At 44.4% G+C, this 19,472-nt stretch overlaps 1 protein-coding gene across 3 annotated transcripts in view; it reads left to right on the top strand.

Annotated features, from left to right (window-relative positions):
- TRADD (TNFRSF1A associated via death domain) overlaps positions 1-17,090 on the top strand; it is a 29,936-nt gene extending 12,846 nt beyond the window's left edge. For all 3 annotated transcript variants that reach the window (XM_075008990.1, XM_075008992.1, XM_075008991.1), the window contains exons 3-5: positions 2,766-3,043; positions 5,027-5,219; positions 10,430-17,090. In XM_075008990.1, the coding sequence (XP_074865091.1) occupies positions 2,766-3,043; positions 5,027-5,219; positions 10,430-10,740 (782 nt within the window). In that variant the 3' untranslated portion in view covers positions 10,741-17,090. The remainder of the gene's footprint in view (positions 1-2,765; positions 3,044-5,026; positions 5,220-10,429) is intronic.
- Positions 17,091-19,472: the final 2,382 nt, after the last annotated feature.

The raw sequence follows: 19,472 nt of genomic DNA, 5'->3' as shown, positions 1-19,472 counted from the left end.
CAAAAGGACTTGCTAGTGTAGATGTGGCCAGAGAGATCACGACTCCAATGGGCCTACTCGCATGCTTAAAATTAAGCATATGCTTAAGTGTCTTGCTCAATCAGGAGCAGAAATCTGAGCACCGTGACCCCTCAGGGCTGTGGCTGGATGGAGAATCAAACCCAGGACTTCCAAAAGCCAGCTCCAATGCCTAAGCTACAAAACCATCCTTCCTAGTATAGGATCACTGTTCCCACTCTCTTAGCAGTTGACACACGAGAGGGAAAAGTACGCCCCTATTCTTAGGTGCCAAATCTTTCTTACACTCAGATCACAAAATTAGCAACTTGCTTAGAGTTTGTTTGTTTTGTTTTTTGAGCAGTCATTGAAACCAGGACAAGCCAGTGTCACTGAAGTTTCATTAGAGAGCAACATAAGAACATAGGTATTTGTTGTTGCCTTCCATTTGTAAAACACAGGGAGCCAAATTCTTTACCATTTCTTTACTATTCATACCTCTTTTGCTGAATGGTATGACGGCACATAAAACTAACGGGTTCTGGAGGTGCCTGTGCGGAAGTCAAATGTGCTGGGCTAATGAAGCTCAAATGGATTTATTTTGATATAGGAAATGGGCTGCTGACTTGAATAGCCCTTTGAGAACTGTTTCACTGAAAAACAAGGTGTTTTTTGTTGTTGTTTGTCTTTGCTTCATTGGCAAATTCAGGTTAGCCATCACCATCGGAAAGCCCAATGGAGACAAGGCACAGATATTTTTTAACTCAATGTAGCAGATGGAAATCAATGCTACGCTGAGGGTGAGCGAGGGAGGGAGGGGGTCGACTTCCATTTACTACATCGATATGTCCATGTAACAGACACACCTGTCTGAAACAAAGACAAAGCCTCAGACAATAAGGATTTGGGAAGAGTATTTTTTTACACTGGCTGAGATTTTCAGAGCTGCCTCTGGAATCTGGACACAACTCCAATCTCAGCTGCTCTGTCTGAAGCCCAACACAAGAGAATAAAGAGGATAATTCCACAGAAGCTGCATAAGTGAAACCTAAGTAGGACTTACAGCTGCACTAGAAACTTTTGCCCATACAACAGTGCCACTTCACAGGTGATTTATGCTGACATTTCTCTACCAGTAGTCACCATGGCATAGACATGACTGTTCTGACAGTCTTTTTGCTGGTCTGTTAGGGAACTGTTATATACTACACTGATGATGCCACTCATATCAAATAGCAACACTGGCAAACCCTTTCTAGTGTTGACAGGGGTGAAGGAGGATTGGGCATGCAAGCAGGAAGTTGACCGGTAGTATACTAACAGAGAGGAAGCCGTGCTAGTCTATACACTATCAAAACAAAAAGCAGTCAAGTAGCACTTTAAAGACTAGCAAAATGGTTTATTAGGTGAGCTTTCGTGGGGCAGACCCACTTCTTCAGACCATAGCCAGACCAGAACAGACTCAATATTTAAGGCACAGAGAACCAAAAACAGTAAGCAAGGAGGACAAATCAGAAAAAGATAATCAAGGTGAGCAAATCAGAGAGTGGAGGGGTGGGGTGGGGGAGGTCAAGAATTAGACTGAGCCAAGTATGCAGACAAGCCCCTGTAGTGACTCAGAAAGTTCCCATCACGATTTAAACATTAACACATAACATATTATATTATATATATATATATATATATATATATATATATATATATATATAACATGAAACATAACACATAAACATAACATAACATAACTTTCTGAGTCACTACAGGGGCTTGTCTGCATACTTGGCTCAGTCTAATTCTTGACCTCCCCCACCCCACCCCTCCACTCTCTGATTTGCTCACCTTGATTATCTTTTTCTGATTTGTCCTCCTTGCTTACTGTTTTTGGTTCTCTGTGCCTTAAATATTGAGTCTGTTCTGGTCTGGCTATGGTCTGAAGAAGTGGGTCTGCCCCACGAAAGCTCACCTAATAAACCATTTTGCTAGTCTTTAAAGTGCTACTTGACTGCTTTTTGTTTCGGTAGTATAGTGGGTGGAATCTCACCTGTACCTTTATCTCTACAGCAGCCTGGACGTATGGGAGAGGAACACTCACTCTGTAATCTCCTCTGAGATAAATTCAGCTTCCCCCTGGCCTAATGAGATCTTAAAAGTTAAGTCACCAGTTTAGCATAGTTGATTCTTCCCATTGGACTTGAACCACCAGGAAAATAACTTGCTGGTGACACCTGATGCAGCTGTATGCAGATGGTTTAGCTGCAAGTTGGCCAAACTGAAAACACAGCATTGTTACACTTGATTACCCGGCTGTTTGCAGCTCTGCTGTTTTCAGCAGGGTTTATTCTGCCCCTGTTGTTAATCCTTGGTAATTGGGTTAGTGCAGACAAAGCAGCAGGGTGCACCCTGCATGTTACAGGGAGTCAGTTACCCCCACCCCTGCCCCATGTCTTTGAACTACAATATTAATGGGTCTCTACTAGATTCATCTCTGGGATTATTTACATTGCAGACTTCAGTTCAAATAGGTTGTATGCAAAGCACGTGGTCATATAAAGCTTTCCGCTTTCCATCCACTTTCAAATACAAGCTTCCCAACCCAGAACAGTTTATAGTCCAGTTTAAAAAAAGACAGAAAGAAGGCATGAACAAAAGAGGCTGTGGGCACAGGTCTGTCATCAAAAGCTTGAGTCCCTACTCAGGCACAGCTCACGTTCATAATTCATTGTATGGCAAGAGCCAAGCCTCACTCTTTGCCTGCCATTCTGTGCCAGATTCCACAGGCAGTCTGAATGGAGTTGATATACTCAAAGTGCACTGCAGCGAGCCTCACCTGATTATCCAGATTAAATTCTGCATGCAAGAAAACTGCCGCAAATTCCTTCGGAGCTACCGGGCTGGGTTGTTCCGTGACTCGCTCCAGAATCACCTTCAAGTTACCCTGTCAGTGAACGACATACCGGTTGAAGTGGAGCTGAAGGCTGGCAGTGAGCGGCTAGACCACATGCTGCAGGAGGAGGACCGCTGTTTGGAATGTATCTACAAGGAAAAGGTACATTAGAAGGAAGGCCCATCTAGGCTACAGCAACACAGCTGAGTTATTTCAAGAGAACAGCTGTTATTTTGAAATGACTTTGCTGTTGTCTGTCCTACGCGCACACGCTTTAAAAATAAGTTCGAAATAGTGGGTGCGTTATTTTGAAATTGGTAAACCTCATTGCAGGAGGAATAGCTCCTATTCCAAAAGTACTACAGTATTTTGAAATAGGTGCTGCTAAGACTTGGGCTAAAGCTTATATTTCGAAATGAGCACTATTACCTGTCTTAACAGCACCTATTTTAAAATAGGTGCTATTTCAAAAAAAGCACTGTGGCTGTGTCTACAATTGCATTCCACTTTCTAAAGAGGAATGCAAATGAGGGGCATTGAAAAGGCAAATGAGGCACAGATTTACATATCATGAACATCATCTGCATAATCTCTTGGAAGAGATTCTTTTGAAAGAAAAAAAGCAGCATCGGAAGGGTTCTTTCAAAGATGGGGTTTATTTTCAAAAGAGCCCCATCCACACTGCTTTTTTTCCTTTCAAAAGAATCTCTTCCAAATGCAAATGAAGCTCGAGATATGTAAATCAGTGCCTCATTTGCATTTTTGATTTCCCTCATTTGCATTCCTCTTTTGAAAGAGGAATGCAAGTGTAGACACAGACAATGTGAGCAGACTATGTATTTTGGAATAGCTAAGTGCTATTTTGAAATACATTTTTGTGTGTAACTGCCCTGTTTTGAAGTAGCTATATTCAGAGTAGCTTATTTCAAAATAAGGTTTCTGTGTAGACATAACCCTAGTGATTGGGGCCCTAACCTGAGACACAGAAGAACTGGGTTCAAGTCCCTGTTTTGCGAAGTACTTCCTGTGTGACCCTGGGCCAGTCGTTTAAGCCCAAATTTATAAAGGTATTTAGGACCAAAAGATGCAGATAGCTGCCTAGTGGGGTTTTCCAGCACTGCCTACATGCTTAACTCTCATTGAAGTCAATGGAACTTTTGTGACAGTTCAAAAAGTAAGGTAGTTTGGAAAATGCCACTAGGCACTTAAATACCTTGAAAAATCTAGCTGTTAGCCTCTCTTGTACCTCAGTTTCCCATCTGTACAACAGGGAGAATAGCACTGCCCAATCACGCAAGACATGAGACAAGGTGGTTGAGATCCTGGAGAAAAAAGAGAATGGAAAAAGAGCTCTACAGAACACAAAAGCTTGTCTCTCCCACCAACAGAATTTAGTCTAATAAATAAATAGTAAATAATAAATAAATCTAATAAATATTTCTTCACTTTCCTTGTTTATCTCATATCCTGATACCAACATGGCTAAATCATCACTGCAAACATATCATGACATGCCAGTAGTAGTAGTGACTTCTGACATGGTATGAAATAATGGAAAAATACTAAAAAAAAAATATACAAATGAACAATTAAAGCAAATTCGGAAACAAAATTTTGACACTTTGAAACAAACATTTTTTCTCAGTCATAATTATTTGGAAATTCTGTTTCATGAGTAATTCAGAGATGCCCTGTTCCTGGCCTCTTTCACCAGATCTTTGAGCCAGATCTTCAGCTGGTGCAAATCAACATAGCTTCATTGACTTCACTGGAAATTGGAGCCTGAATACGAATAATAATCAGTAATGAGCTTCTCCCCACTGTTTGATCATTTATTGAACCTGTGTGGGAAATATTACCAGTACATGGGAAAGTTTGTGGGGTGGGGGAAAGCCTTTTAAAAATTAAGATTATTTAGTTCAAATTCATAGATTGTAATTCCATAGGGGACTCTTAGGTCACCTATGCTGCCCTCCAGGGTATCAGAAATATGAATTTCACCCAGCTACAACTGTACTGAGCTCAGTAACTTCTGTTCGGCATAGCATATCTTTTAGAAAAGCGTCTGGTCTTGTTCTGAAAACTTCATGAGAAGGACAATCCACCACAAATTACTGGCTTCCACCCCAAATGTTTGCCTTGCAGCCTGATCGCCTGCGGGACGAAGAGATTACTGAGCTGGAGGAATCTTTCAGGAGCCTGACTTTTCAACAGAAGAGCAACAATATGACCCCTACAAATGAGTGCAGGCCTCTAAACTCCTCATCGCTGCCTTATTGTTCTGTGGAGAGCTCTCTGCCCGCAGGAGCCACCTTCATCTTTCAGGAACAATCATTTGGTGAGTGGTTACGACTGAGCCCTCAGAATCTTAAAGCTCTAGGTCTTCCAATCTTTAAACCCCATAAAGAATGGAGAAAGTTTAGGGAACCAAGGCTATGTTCTGGGCAAGTCAAGAACAGAATTTCTCAAATTATGATCATAAACTCATAGAACACTAGACTGGAAGGGACCTTGAGAGGTCATCGAGTCCAGTCCCCTGCCCTCATGGCAGGACCAAGCACTGCCTAGACCATCCCCAAAAGATGTCTATCTAACCTGCTCTTAAATATCACCAGTGATGGAGATTCCACAACCTCCCTAGGCAATTTATTCCAGTGTTTAACTACCCTGGCAGTTAGGAGGTTTTTCCTAATGTCCAACCTTGTAGTCACAGAGTTTATGGTCAGAAAAGACCATAAGATCATCTAGTCTGACCTCTGGCATCCCTCATGTCACCACCAGCACCTGCACCCTAAACCCAATAACTGCTATTAGTCTAAAGTCTCACTGCCCACAGGAGACTATACTATTGCATGGTACAAGGAGAGAACTGCGGGGGGGACCCAGGTGCACCAGTACGCAGGGGACCTGCACGCCCACACTGAAGGAAAAGGTGAAAATCCATGAGTCACTGACATGCACTATGTTTGCACTAGGCTAAGAAAGTCAACCACAGATACACAATTCTAGCTACCGCAATCACATTGCTAAAAATTGACGTATCTGTGCTCCGCTAAGTTGTCTATAAGGGGGGAAGGTTGATGGGAGAGCTTCTTTCTTTGCCCTTCTTTACTCCGCAAGGAGTACAGGGGTCGACTGTGACCCCTGAGAGGCTGATTGCGCTTGTGTCTATCCTCAGGGAAAATCTGCCCATCTGCCTCAGGGAAAATTCCCTCTCTGTCCCCCACAGGGATATTTGGACCCTGAGCAAATGCACAGGAACCAGCCAGCCAAACACCCGAGGGAGAGAGTGCTGATTGCCATGTTGGAGTGCTAGCCAGTGTCCCGTCTCCAGCCATGGCCATCCCTGATGTTCATGCGCTGAAGCATGAGAGTTTATTTCCCTGCCATACTTTTGGGTGCTTTAAGCTCCTGACTGCTGCAGCTCCAGGTCACACTTGCAGCAACAGGAAAAGGTTGAATGGAAAAACAGTGGGTTTTTTCTCTGCATCACACAACTGAGGTCAGCCAGTGGCCTGGCCTAAGTCTGAGCCTAGGAATAAGTCACCCCCCCATCAATGACACCAACATGAGCACCGGTGTGGACAGTGCTCTGTGGGCAAAGGAGCTTCTCCTGCCAACATTGCAACTGCCACTTGTGGGCGCTGGAGTAGTTTAACCAATGACGGGTGCTCTCTCCCATTGGCTTGGAGCAGCTACATTAGAGAGCCTGCAACTGTTCTGCTGTAAATGCTCCAGTGTAGCCAGGCCCTTATGTAAAATAAGAGGAAGATGCTTTCATTTTCAGAAACAGATCTCTGCAAGAAGTTAGGCCCCTGAAGACAGCACTGACTGGGCAGATAACCATCCAAGTTTCCCCTCACAGCTCTCCCACTGTACCCCACCTGTCAGCTGCTGCACCCAGCTGTCTCAGTCCGGGGCCTTTGCTGACTAGAAAGTATTTTGAATGGTCTCGAACTGCAAATTGGGTTTGCTGGGACACAGCAGAGCCCAGCCGGGTCACTGCTGGATATTATTTAGCCCCATCTAAGGATTTTACACAGTATTTCAGGGATTTACAGATACAGAAGGAAGCTGAGAGTGTTTCAAAAAGGAGCAGAGAAAAAGCTTGGAAAGAAGAGCCTGGAGCTTTGAAAAGGGCAAGGACTGACTGTGCAAGGGAAAAGGGGACATCCAAAAGGAGGAAAAAAAAAAAAAACTCATCAAATAATTGAATAGTTGGAGTCAAGGAGAAGTTTTGTCCTGAGACAGAGTGAAGTGGAGGAGACATGTAGATGACCTATGCTCCGCTCGGAGTACAAGGGTTAAGTATCAGAGAGGTGGCCATGTTAGTCTGTAGCTTCGAGAACATCAAGAAGTCCTGCGGCGCCTTATAGACTAACAGATGGTTTGGAGCATAAGCTTTCGTGGGCAAAGACCCGCTTCATCAGCTGCATGGGTGGGGGGGTGGTTTCAGAGGGGTATTTAAAGAGTGGGATCCCGGTTAAGGGTTAAGTAGTAGTAGTAATGCGTCCCAGTGTGATGTACCTGCAGCCCTGGCTGGCCTCACGGTGGCACTCTACACACACGGTTGGTTCAGCCATAAAGCCGGCTTGGTCTTTATTAGTACAAAGTCTCTTCCATACCTGGGTCACTATCCTCATCTCGATAGCAGGTGCTACATGCTCAAAACCAGAAGATGGTACGGTTTAATGGTCACACACAAGTTTCTGCTGATTGCTGCTTAGTAAAGATAGCGCTGTCCTTGGCATAAACGGACACTGAATGTTGTGGACTCAAACCATTCCCTCCTCAGCAGGTTTTATAAAACATACATCCTTCTCTACTCACACAGCAACTACCTGTGGATTTAAGTTACCTAGGACATGGCCTCTCATAGTCACACACAGGGGAGAAGAGATTCTCAGTGGTAGTAACCCCTCTGCTGATAGTGAATCACTTATACTTCATTTAAAGTCAACATTCAGGATGAATTGTAATACGTGCTAAGTGGCTGCTTTTTTTTGTTTTGATAGTACATAGACTCGCACGGCTTTCCCTCTGTTACACAGGAATATACAAATTATATCAGGCCTGCGAATATAGTAAAGCGCTGTTATGTGGCACTAAATTAACCAGAAAGCCCCATTAACCAGCATTTCTGGAATCTCCCAGTACAAATCTCCAGTCTAGTAACTGGGCCTGGTATACTGCTCAGCGCATTGTGCAGTTGCAGAATCTGCATTCTGCTTTTATGCAGAAGAGGCAGAAGACAAGTAAGCAAGTTGAAATCAGAAATGTATTCAAAAAAGCAGCTTCTAGCAGTGTTACAGGGTCATTGCAGACACAGCCCAATCTCCCCCACCTTACATATCAATAATGATACAGTAAACCCTCGATATAGCAGACCTCGTTTTACCGGACGTTGGTGATAACGGACATCTGCTAGCCTCCCCCGAGAGAAAGTACAGTACTGTACTCTAAAGTACTGCAAATGGCAACTCACTAGAGATGCCACAAGTCCCCCTGCGGCTGAGACCGCTGCAGTCGCAGGGTCCCTGGCCACGGCAGAGACCACCACAGATGCGGGGTCCCTGGTCACAGCTGGGATTGCTGGAGCCATGGGGTCCCTGGCTTGGCTGAGACTGCCACAGCCGCAGGGTCCCCGGCCATGGCTGAGACCATTGCAGCCATGGGGTCCCTGGCCGTGGTTTGAAGAGCCACTGCTGCCGTGTCCCCCCCCCATCTCCTCCACGGCTGAGACAGCTGCAGCCACGAGGTCCCTGGCTGCGGCTGGGATCACTGCAGCTGTGGTGTCCCTGGCTGCAGCTTGGGGAGTTGCCACTGCCGTGTTCCCTCACTCCACCACCCGTGGCCGAGATCCACAGTGATGATTCCAGCTGCAGCCAGGGACCCTGAGACTGCGGTGATCCTAGCTGTGTGGGGGGAGGGGGACACAGCGACAGCTCAGAGACAGAGGAGTCGCCGCACTCAGGGAAGAGCACAGGCGGCTGGGAGCCAGAGGAGCGAACTCTGAGAGTAAACCCTCAGATACAAGGGACTTCAGGTTTTAACAGTCTCCCCTTCCCCCATTAGTCTGTTATATCGAAGGCTCACTGTACTTGATGTTGATAAAGATGATCCTGAGACACTGCAAGACCTTGAAGTACCTTCTGAAACACCAAAGAACGATTCAATTATGTTCAGTATCTTTGTAGTGTTGAGTGATCTGGGCATATGGCCGTAGTCATAATTTAGTGTCATAAAATAATTCATTGTATGGAAAACTTTACTTGTAAACACCTAAATTAACCAGAACATTGGATTAACCCGCACCTCCCATTTTGCCAACATGTCAGATGACAAAGCTGTTGCTAGTCTCAAAGTGATAACCAGGTCAGCCTGTAGCTTCACAAACACGCAGTCCTGTAGCAACTTAAAGACTAACACATTTATTTGGTAATGAGCTTTCGTGGGTAACACTCACTTCTTCCAAATAATCTGATTATCGTGAAGAAGTGAGTCTGACCCACAAATGCTCATTACCTAATAGAGCTGTTACTGTAATACCACAAACTGCAGCATCCCTTTTATGTTTTCTATTAAAGTCAAGCATACAAGTGAAAGACCGCTAAGACATGCTTAGAGCAATTACATACTGTGCTTTTAGAACTCCCCACAATCACAGATATTTGTATGGTGGTTTAGCGCTAATGTAAGATTCTGTTGAGAACAAATTTCTGTTTCACTGATTTCAAAATCTGAAATGCATAACTGGAATCAGCTGGCATTTGATCGTACAGGGACTAGGGAGGTTGACCACTGCATCAGCATACAGAGCAGTTTAGTTCCCACAGCTTCCCTCATATGCCGATCTGGATGTAGTTGGAGTGAGCATCGCACTCTTTCCATAACTCCTTCATCATACAGAATTTACTCATTTAAATTCAACCCTGTGACTCTGGTACAAGACCTACATTGCTGTCCCAGGAATGAGTTAATGAAAACTCCAGCTAACAAGGAGTGGGTACAACTCTGTGATAAAGTTTAATACATTGCACACGTTAAGTTTTGTCCCTTTGGGGGCCTTCAGTGTATGTAGGTCCCTGCATCACAAAATATTATGTAGGCTTTAACATGGCCTTGGCTGGGTCCACCCTTGCCCCCAACCTCGAAGGGGGCATGGTAATCAGGGGGATGGGAGATTACTAATGAAGTGCTGCAGTGAATATGCAGCACTTCATTAGGCTAATTCTCCCCGGCAGCAACTTCGAAGTGTCAAAGTTCAGAGTGCCGGCATGCGCGTAGTAGTAAGGAGTAAAGTCACTTCGACGTAGTGCAGGCACTTCAAAGTGCCTGCGGCTACATGCATGCGGGCACTTCAAAGTATGACACTTTGAAGATGGCACGGGGGAAGATTAGCCTAATGAAGCAGCACTTCATTAGTAATTTCCAATCACCCTGAGTACCATGCCCCCTTGAAGTTGGCGGCAAGTGCAGACAAGCCCCTTGTGTTTCATCAGTATAGTTATGAACTGGGACTCTAATGTGGTTTGTGTTACCTTTAAGTCAACAGAACACTCACGCCAGAGGATCATCAAAAATTTGCCAAGCTTGTGTCAAAGAAATGGAAGCAGGTGGGTAGGTCTTTGCAGAAGAACTGCCGTGCCCTTCGTGATCCCGTCATCGACAACTTGGCCCACGAATATGACCGAGAGGGATTGTACGAGCAAGCATACCAGCTCCTTCTCATGTTTATCCAGTCAGAAGGCAAGAGAGCCACGTTACAGAGACTGATTGCAGCCCTGGAAGAAAACAGTCTCACAACCTTAGCAGAGGATCTCCTGGGCCTTCACCAGAGTGAGAATGACACGTCCTAGACAAGGAAGGAAGGAATTTACCTGTTTCAGACAGCTTCCAAGACTCTTGCCAGTGTTCCAGAAATATAAAGCTCAGTTAACCATCATGGTATCCTATTAGTGGAGAATGCCCAAGGAAAAGCCACTGTGTATTTAAAAAGCCAGCATGTGTACTGAATTTCTACAGTGCTGACACACTTCATTGCATACCATTGCCAGGAGCCAGCCAATGCTGTTACAAGCTGGGAAGAATGGCTTCCAGTCATTAGCCCCCCGGGGAAATATGGTGCAATGCACCAAATAATGCTACAGCCCAAGCCGATAGACTATGCCAACATGGTATATGTCAAAGAGCAACTGAGGGCACGGAGAGTTTTATGGGAAACACTCTGCCATTGCTTAAAAATAACGATGCGCATTGAATGTGCTCATTGAATACAGAACACACTTGGAGGGATCCCCCCCGCTTCATTCTTGACAAATAAGGGTATTTCATGAGTAACTCCCTGACCCAGCCCACTGTAAGCTTGCCTGCTCAGGCTTTTCTGCTCCACCTAAAGACATCCTCCTTACTCTGATAAAGATTTAATTTGCCACACAGCAAACAGCTGCAATGGAACAAGCTGAAGGAAGAGTAGGCAAGCTCTTCTCAGAGGTGTTCCGGCACACCAAAAAGCAGCTCAGCCCCCTGCTCACATGCTGAGGGATGTCTCGAAGCAGGTCGTGAGGCCCACACGTCAGTCACATCATTGGTCCTTGGCTTGGCTGGAGTGGCTTGAGAAGGCTGTGCTCTGAGACATCCCATACCAGGAGAGTAAGAAGTTGCACACAGTCGCCCTTTGGCATGCTATGATTCTGCGACAGCCAAGAACCAGCTGTGCCTGGCGTGCCAGGTTCACACACACACTCTGGATTTGAAAGGGAAAGTTGTAAGTACAAAAAGAGAGATGGGGCCAATTTCTCCTCTTGCTTAGGTTGCAAGATCCCCAGTGGCTTCAGTAGGTACTGTAACTTCGCACTTAACACTGTTTCATTGTTAACATCTATTACAGCACCTGCTTGTTTAAAGTTGTTTAGTGCTCCCTTATACCGTCTTTCTCTGGTAAATCAGCCTGGCCACGTGGGAGCTTGGAACCAGGGTGGGCCAGCAGCCTCCCCATCAGCTCCCCTTAATTTCCTGTGGAACACTGTGTGTGGCTGAGCAGCTGCCAGCACCAGTTTGTCTGCCCCTCTCGCCAGTGCCATGCTGCTCCCAGGAGCCCCCTGCTTCCTGTGGGAGGGAAAGGAGGAGAAAGGTGTTGATGTTAGGTCTCCCCAGTTGAGGGCCCCCCCCACACTCCATATCCCATCTCCACAAAGTAGGTTACAGACTGCTACCGATTCCAAAGTCTGAACTGCCTGATGATTTACAGTGCAGTACAATACTTACAAGGGCAGTGTACTCAAAGTGGGGTCACAGTACTTCAAGGGGCAAACATGCACACAGACACACACACGCACACTGTGCATTTGTCTCTCACATGCACAGTGTGTGTGTTTCTGTCTCTGTTTTGGCACTGCAGCTGCGTATGTGCTGTCCAGAGGAAGGCGTGATGAGCTTCAGCCAGCTAGTGTGGGTTCATCCGCATGGTCAGTTTCCGCAGGGAAGTATTTGCAGCCACTGCCCTGCATCTGTTGTTTCTTCTCTCCTGCATCAGTCCATGCTGCCTCTGGAGTTTGAGGCTACATTACAAACCATGTGCTAACCCTTGAGGGCTGAGCCAAGGGCTAGTTCATTTGGTAGGGAAGCATTCCCTGGGAAATATTTCCCCCTCTGAATCCACCACCTTAGCCAAGCTTCACAATCATCATTTCTGTGTACAGTATTAAATTGGTTGCTTAAAACTTACAAGCTGCATCTACCCAAGAAGACTCTGTTGACAGAAGTCACTGTTGGAAGGGATTTCCCGGCAAACTTCTGTCGACAGATGGCATCTACATAACAAAGCAGATCAACAGAGCAATCCACTCTGTCAACAGAGAGCAGCCAGACTGCCTGGTCCTCTCTCCACAGAACAGCTGGCCGGGAGTTCTGCAAACAGGGCTTTCCAGTGAACTACAAGCCCTGTCTGTCGACAAAGGAGACCCGGAGCATCTACATGGTTGTTTTGTTGACAGAACACTGTCGAGACAGGCGTTACACCTGAACGGGGAGAGGTATAATGCTGCCGGCTGATTTGCTGAGTTTTGTCAACAGACCGTTAACAAAGCACGTTTTGCGTGTAGATGCACCATGGGTTTTTCTGACAAAAGCCCCTTTTTGCCAGAAAAACCCTCTTGTGCAGATGTAGCCGTACTGTACAGGTATATGCTGTCTTTTGTCTGCTGAAAAAAAAGTCCCTGGAGCCTAGCCCCCACATTTACATTAATTCTTATGGGGAAATTGGATTCACTGAACTTTGTTTTGCTGAAGTAGCATTTTTTCAGGAACACAGCTACAACTGCCAGCTTGCTTGCCCGCGGCATATTCCTCATGGCATCCTGGCAAGTTATGGAAAGTATAACATTTCAATATGAGATTTTTAGGGTACAGTACCACTCCCATTATTTCACTATTGATGTCAAAGGGAGCAGAATTTGAACCTTATTTGGGGCCCATCTCCATTAAGACACAACATTCTGCTGGTCCCAGACAGTAGAACACACTTTACAGCAAGTCATTTGATGAAGGGCATTTTAAGTAGCACAGACTGGAAAAATCTTTTTTAATCAGTTTTGCTGTTACACTTCACAGCAGCGGTGCTTAGAATACAAGCTGATATGCAGGCTGTCTGGTCACTTTGTAACCCAACATTTCTAAGCTATCAGGTTATAGTCTTGCTTAACTGGGTGTACAATCTTCTACTCAGATAGTGCTAGCCAGTATCAGGAGGAAAAGCTGACAACACGCTGCAGTCAGAAATATACTGTGCTATTCCTCAGGGTCTACCATAAACTGGACTTTTTCGTTGCTGTTGCCATTTAACATCTGTGGTGGAACATGAATTAATTTACCAACCGTCTGCTTTTTATGTCTCTGCCAGTGTTAGTCATGTGTGCTCCCTGATACTCACAGATTTCGTCTCAAAAGTGCCAGAGTTCTTGGCAGAGTATATAAGATAACATCATTAGTAATAGCATTCACAGGTGTCCTCTTTCCGAGAGGTGAAGTAAGAGGGTTTTCCAGTGGCATTACATAATGAAGCTGTCAGGAGTAAGCAGAGTGGGTTAGGATCACTGGGAATGCTTCTGTTTCCTAGCAGATCGTCACTGATCATTCCTTCTAAAATCATTGGTCATGATGTGGTGAAGCCTGGCATCAAACCAACATCTGCTCCACCTCCTCTCCCACAGGAGTTCATTATATGACTTTTAGCACCATCTGGGACTTGGAGACAAATGTAGGCCTAGTGTCAGCAGCTGCAACTCTCATGGAAGTCTCTGGGACAAATTCAGTATTTGATGTAAATGGTCCATAGTAAGCTGCACTGATTTGGCATTCAGTAGCAGTTGATTTCTGATTTCACCTCTCTTTTATATCAATGTGACTTCTGTGAAGGCTGGGAAGTTAGTCCTGATTAAAAGACTGTAGCTTACACAATGGAGGGTAAGAAGAAGACCTGGCTGTCTTCTAATGCCCCCTTGTGTGTTGTACACTATGGTTTGCATAGTTATTAAATTTTTGACCTGAACTTATAGCTTAATGGGAAACTGTCAAGATGTACCTGTGGTTTTCTTCAAGGTCAAACATGCTATTATTTTGAATGCCACATAATGTTAAAACACAAATAAAGAAATTAATAAGCTACATAAAAACAAAATAAAGAGATGAAATGTTAAACAAATAGCAGAGATGAGGCCAAAGTAAATTCCCAGCGGAGACGCCAAAAAGGCTTTGTAGATATACAGATTTTTTCTGTAGTGTTAGTAATGTCTCAGGTTTGTCACAGGCTTTTTTTAGTCTAGCAGAAGGAAAAAGAAATTGATCCAAACCAGCCTTTAATGACTTGTTTTGACACAGCTACGCTAAAGAGTTTAGAAAGCTGTTAAAAAAGAGGGTAACGTTTAAAATGACCACCACATCCACTTTGGCATAAGACTTAATTAGATCTATATGCACTGTAGTTGTAACCTAGCAGTCCCACAATTTTAGAAGGAAAGGAGGGTGAGATAATCTGTTTTACTGATATTACCTCACCCCCTTATGTAACTAGCTTTATGATGTAAGTGAACCCAACTTTGTTTAGAAGTGTAATGAAAGAGAGTATCAAATTGGAGAGACAAGGTGGATGAGATAATAGCTTTCACTGAACCAGCTTCTGCTGGTGAAAGAGGAAAGCTTTCAAACTTACAGAGATCTGAAGAAGAGCTCTATATAAGCTCCAAAGATTGTCTCATGGGACCAACACAAATAAAACAACATGGCAAATATTAAACCAGCGAGAGAGAGGCATTCAGCACATCTGAAAAATCACACCCTAGATTAATTCTTCCAGTTGAAGGAGAACAAACACTGTTGTGGGTGCTTTGGACACCATGGTGGGGACCAGAAAGATACACCATTCCAGGCTCAGTCCTAACCACTGTCACGTACCCACAATGCTCCGATATGTAATCCATGAGCTGTGAACAATTCTAAGAATAATGAAAGTTTTTCAGTAGTGCTGGTCCCAGGCATTCAGAAAGCCCCAGTCAGGACCCAAAAATCATGAGATGATTAAAATAAATGTGGCATTCTTATTTTGTTTCTGGCATGTGCAGTTTTAGGGTTTTACGATATCAATTTTATTTCTGCAGTCGTAAGGGCTAGAAACTTAAGATTTAGGTTGTTGTTTTTCTTAAATTAATCCTAAATTTCTGGCTTCTTTATATGCTTCCAGTGTCTGAGACTTTAAGAAAAACATCAAATATGAGACTTGTGATAAAACTGAGAGTTGGCAAGACTGGGTTTTATAACTAGGGAGTCATAGACCTATGCAAAAATAGTGCAGACATCAGAGGAAAACATGGCTGAGAAGAAGACATACTTTGCGCCCTTGCTGAGATGAAGGTTTAGCCTTGAGAGGTTACACAGGCAATCAAAATGAGGTTGCTCAGATTTTGAGCTACCCAGAGCTCAGGCCGTTGGGCTACGTCTACACTACAGCCAACTGTCTACAGACGTTACTGTCGAAAGATATCTTCCGACAAAACTTCTGTCGTCAGCCTGCAGCCAGACAGCAAAGCAGCTTGAAAAAGTGAAATGTTCTGTTGATAGAGAGTGGCCTGACTACCTGGTTGCTCTCTCAACAGAAAGGCCAACCAGCACAGGGCTGCCTGGTGAACCGGAAGCCCTGTCTGGCAGCAGAGGGCCCCCCCTCAGAGCATCCACACAACTTTTTTGTCGACAGATTCTGCCGAGAAAGGTGTTCTGCCTCGCGGGGAGAGGCTGTCGACAAAAGTGCTGCATTCTGTGAATTAACATTGACAGCGCATTTTTAGTGTGGACGCTCTTTGAGTTTGGTCGATAAAACCGGTGGTTTGACGACACTCTCTAGTGTAGACATAGCTTTAGAAGGAGGTAAACGGATTATTTTTCTCTCTTAGGACATGACTGTTGCCACTCGCCTCTTAGCTGCCACCCACATCAGCACTGAGGTGACAGTAATGTATCACTTTGAGCTCCTGTGGGCCTCCTTGCTAGTCTCTCTCCAGCTTCAAAAGGGCGCCGAGGCTCATTTGACCCTCCGTCGCCCCCATCGTCCCGCTGCATTCCACTTAAAATTTGAAACCAAAGGTATGTGTACCAAGAACAACGAAAAGTGTTTCAGTTCCCTCAAACCACTTGTTTACTTTGATTGGAAATTCTCCGACCAAAATGTCTTGAAGGGAGTGTAATATTTTGTGCCACAACCTAAAGAAACAGTATTGGAAAGGGGGAAAAAAATGGTTTCTATGCCAGAAGCCAGGGCCTCAGAGGCTATGACTTTAGGGGAGATACTCCTTTACACCAGCTAAGGCTCTGGCTTTGCTTTTTTACTGTATTTTGGAAAGTTCAGGTCTGGATGCAAACTCTGTAGGTTTTCCCTGCCTCTACTAAGGGCTAAAGTCCATCTCTGAATTTCCTGGAAGTTCCGCTCCAGATTGAGATTAACAGTTTGCAGTTCCAGTCCAGTTTTGTGAATGTATTTCAGTCCTGCACCCAACTTACAGCATTTAACTTCAATCACATGTATCTGTTATAGCCGAGAGCATTTTGTGCTATTTTTGCTGACTTCTATAAAGAAATATATTTTTGGTGAATATTGATTGCATATATCAGATAATATTTTACAATGATTTTAGAAGGAGAAATAAATGAGCATATCTCTTTGTCTCAGCTTTCATTTCTTACTTAAGAACTTATTAAAAAGAGGAATAGAATCAAATATGGACATCACAAAGGTGAAAGTAAATGAGCATGCTACAAGAAGCGCTGAAGTTTGCTATCTTCACCATCTTTGACACTGTATCTACCAAAAAAATCTGGGAAATGCTTAGATTGTAAGTATCGGGCGGAGCCGTGTTAGTCTGTATCTGCAAAAACAATGAGAAGTCCTGTGGCAGCTTATAGACAAACAGAATTTTTAGATACATCTCACGAAGTGGGCCTTTGCCCACAAAAGCTTATGCTCTAAAACTTCTGTTAGTCTATGAGGTGCCACAAGACTTCTCATCAGATTGTAAACTCTCTGAGCCAGGCCCTTTTTGTTCTGTGTTTGACAGCACCTCATACAGTCGGCCTTGGTTTGCGAGTAGGGCTCCTTAGTCCTTTGGGGTAATACAAATAATAGTATTAAGGAGAATCATATTATCTGGAAACAAGGGTGTGCAAAGCCCAGGAGATATGGATTCTGGTGACAGCTGTGCAAACTTCAATGATATTTGCTTTGCAAGGTTGATACACCCCCCCATCCCTCCCCAACAGTTAAATGCTCTGGTTTTATTTCATAACTTGGCTTCACCACCAAGTTCCACCAATAACTCTGATGTGCATGCGAGAAAAAGAGGTGAGTTGGAAAACATGAAGATGGGCAAAGTTCCCCTAGGTTCAGTGCCATATGTCTATCCACATACATGGCTCTTGCCAACTACAGTAGTCCCTTGAGTGATGCTAGGGTTGGGTTCCCACGCACCCCTGCATAACTCGAATTACATGTAAGTTGGGGGTGTGTGGCTTTTCCCCCCCCCAGTGGAACGCACGTTCTGCAGCTGGGGAAGCAGCAGGAGCACCTAGAGCTCCTTTTGAAAGGTGAGCCCTGGGTCAGGGGAGGCAGTTGGGGAGGGATAAGTCTGGCGGTGGGCTGGGGCTGTGGGCAGGGCATGCTTCTGTGTGCACTTTGGGTCGCTGGGGCCCAGCGGGAGCTTTGTAAAGAGTAGCAGAGCTGGGAAGCTGCTGCTGTGAGAGGTAATGATCCTTGCTCCTCCAGGCTGGAAATGCAGGAGAGTATTCAGCCAGGTACCAGACTCCAGTGCAGACTCCCACCTCCACCTCCTCTGGGGCAAAATAAAAATGAGGCGCTTCCCTGCCTCTGATGGCAGCTTGGTCCCAGTGCCTCCTGAAAGCAGTGAGAAATTTGCCAGTGGTTTCCACAGAGAAGCGATAAGGCCAGTAATGGTGGCCAGGGGCAGAGGAGGTAAGGGGAGAGCTTACATTGGCTGCATTACTTATTAATAAGAGTTCCAAGGGACTGAACAGTAGCTGAAGGTGCTCAGGTGGCCCTCTCCGTATTAGAAGGGTTTACCTCAGATAGCTTTTACACCAGTCGGGTCACTATTGTTGCTCAAAATGCTTTGGCTGAAATTATTATATTACTTTTTTTTTAAACAAACTTTTTTCGGACAATATGAGCATTTTGGGGGGAAAAAAGCATCACTCAAAATTTTCCATTTTGTGTCAAAAATTTAATAAAATCCTCATAAATACTTTTCAGGCTCCCCAGCTCTTCTGTAGCACTTTTCATCAGTAAAGCCCAAAGCATTCCACACAGGAAGGATTAGCTTCATTTTAGAAATTGGAAACAGAGGCACAAGGAGGAAATGTAACTCGCCTATGGTTATTCAGCAAGCCAGTAACTATGAATTCAGATGCAAGGAGTGTCTTTGGTTTAATTCCACTTAATTCAAACCAAAACGTAAAATTATATTATGATTTTTTGGTCCCTCAGTCGATTTAACACCCTCCCCCCCACACACACATTTTTTTTCTACTGGAAAAAACAAAACTCTTTTTCCCCCCACTTTCACTGGAATCCAATTGAACCTAAATGAAAATTTTAACTTAGAAATGCTATACAAAAATATTTGGAGAAAAAATAAGAGTGGGTGAAAAATGTTGGCTACCACAAACATGGCTTTATCATCTAAAAACTTTACCATTTTAGACCAGCCCCAGTGTTCAGTAAAGTGCCACCATGCTTTGCTTGAACAAAGATGGAAGAATTAACCAGAATAAGAAATCGGTGCGCTGGAATCATGTTTTAATCCGCAGCAATTTACGTTTTCTGTCCCTTTTGTAGGAGGTATTAATTTTATTAATCCAAGGACTTTATGTGGAATTCCTTCCAGATCTGACACAGACTTTGTGAGCTACCACGGTACATACAATCAGCCAACCCCTGTTCAGTACAAGCAAACATCTGCACTGAGAGCTCTCTCTAACTTCCCATAGCCTGTGTGCTGAGGCATCTGCCTAAATCACATGACAAGCACTGGGA

Source organism: Carettochelys insculpta, chromosome 14 (genome assembly GCF_033958435.1).
Source record: "Carettochelys insculpta isolate YL-2023 chromosome 14, ASM3395843v1, whole genome shotgun sequence".
NCBI classification, from domain to species: domain Eukaryota; kingdom Metazoa; phylum Chordata; order Testudines; family Carettochelyidae; genus Carettochelys; species Carettochelys insculpta.
This window is presented reverse-complemented; position numbering and strand designations above follow the sequence as displayed.